Consider the following 789-nt stretch of genomic DNA (forward strand, 5'->3'; position numbering starts at 1 on the left):
GTGGTCGATGCGGTTGGAACCACAGAAGGAATCTCCAAATGTGCACCATGTGCAGATCGTAGCAGTGAGAAAGGCAAAGAGGTAGGATGATGCTACCAGCTGCCAGCAGACACGGCTGGAGGTGATGGTCACGTTAAGCAGGGACTGGCAGATGTCCAAGGGCAACGTGCCGGTCGTAGGCCATCATGGCCAGGAGGTGACACTCAATAGTAGCAAAGAAAGCAAAGCTGAGGAACTGCATCATGCAGGCAGAGAAAGAAATGGTTTTGTCCTCTGACAACAGGTCTGCCAGCATCCTGGGGGAGACGACTGTGGAATAGCAGATGTCAACGAAGGCAAAATGGGTGAGGAAGAAGTACATGGGGGTGTGGAGGCTGGGAGACACCCGCACCAAGATGATAATGCCAGCGTTCCCCACCAGAGTGACAACATAAATCAAGAGAAACAAGACAAAAAGAGGGGTCTGTGCACATGGGCTGTCAGTAATTCCCAACAGGATGAATTTGCCATGTGTGTGATTTCCTCCCATGACCAGGTGTGACCTGCTGAGGCAAAAGGAAGAGGAACATCACTCTGATTAAAAATAGAGATTCACTTTTGGACCATATACCACTCTAATCAATGACAATTTTAACTGTCACTTTTTAGAATATATTTCTTGAAAGAAATGATATATATTTTGTGTTTTCAGTTCAAGTATTCAGAAAAGAACTGGGAGGTCTTTGAATCAGCAAATGGCATTTTTGATTTTCTATACTGGGACTTTTAAAACTACGGATTTATTCAAGC

General features: G+C 45.4%; 1 protein-coding gene across 1 annotated transcript; it reads right to left on the reverse strand.

Annotated features, from left to right (window-relative positions):
- Positions 1 to 3: 3 nt before the first annotated feature.
- On the reverse strand, positions 4 to 529 carry LOC104412206 (olfactory receptor 1020-like; the record flags this gene model as incomplete). The annotated part of the gene is given in 2 exon segments (XM_010022848.1): positions 4 to 153; positions 155 to 529. Coding segments are annotated over 2 exon segments (525 nt in total), but the record flags the coding sequence as incomplete, so codon positions are not given.
- Between the last annotated feature and the right edge of the window lie 260 nt (positions 530 to 789).

Source organism: Nestor notabilis, unplaced genomic scaffold, assembly GCF_000696875.1.
Source record: "Nestor notabilis isolate BGI_N333 unplaced genomic scaffold, ASM69687v1 scaffold1931, whole genome shotgun sequence".
Lineage (NCBI taxonomy): Eukaryota > Metazoa > Chordata > Aves > Psittaciformes > Psittacidae > Nestor > Nestor notabilis.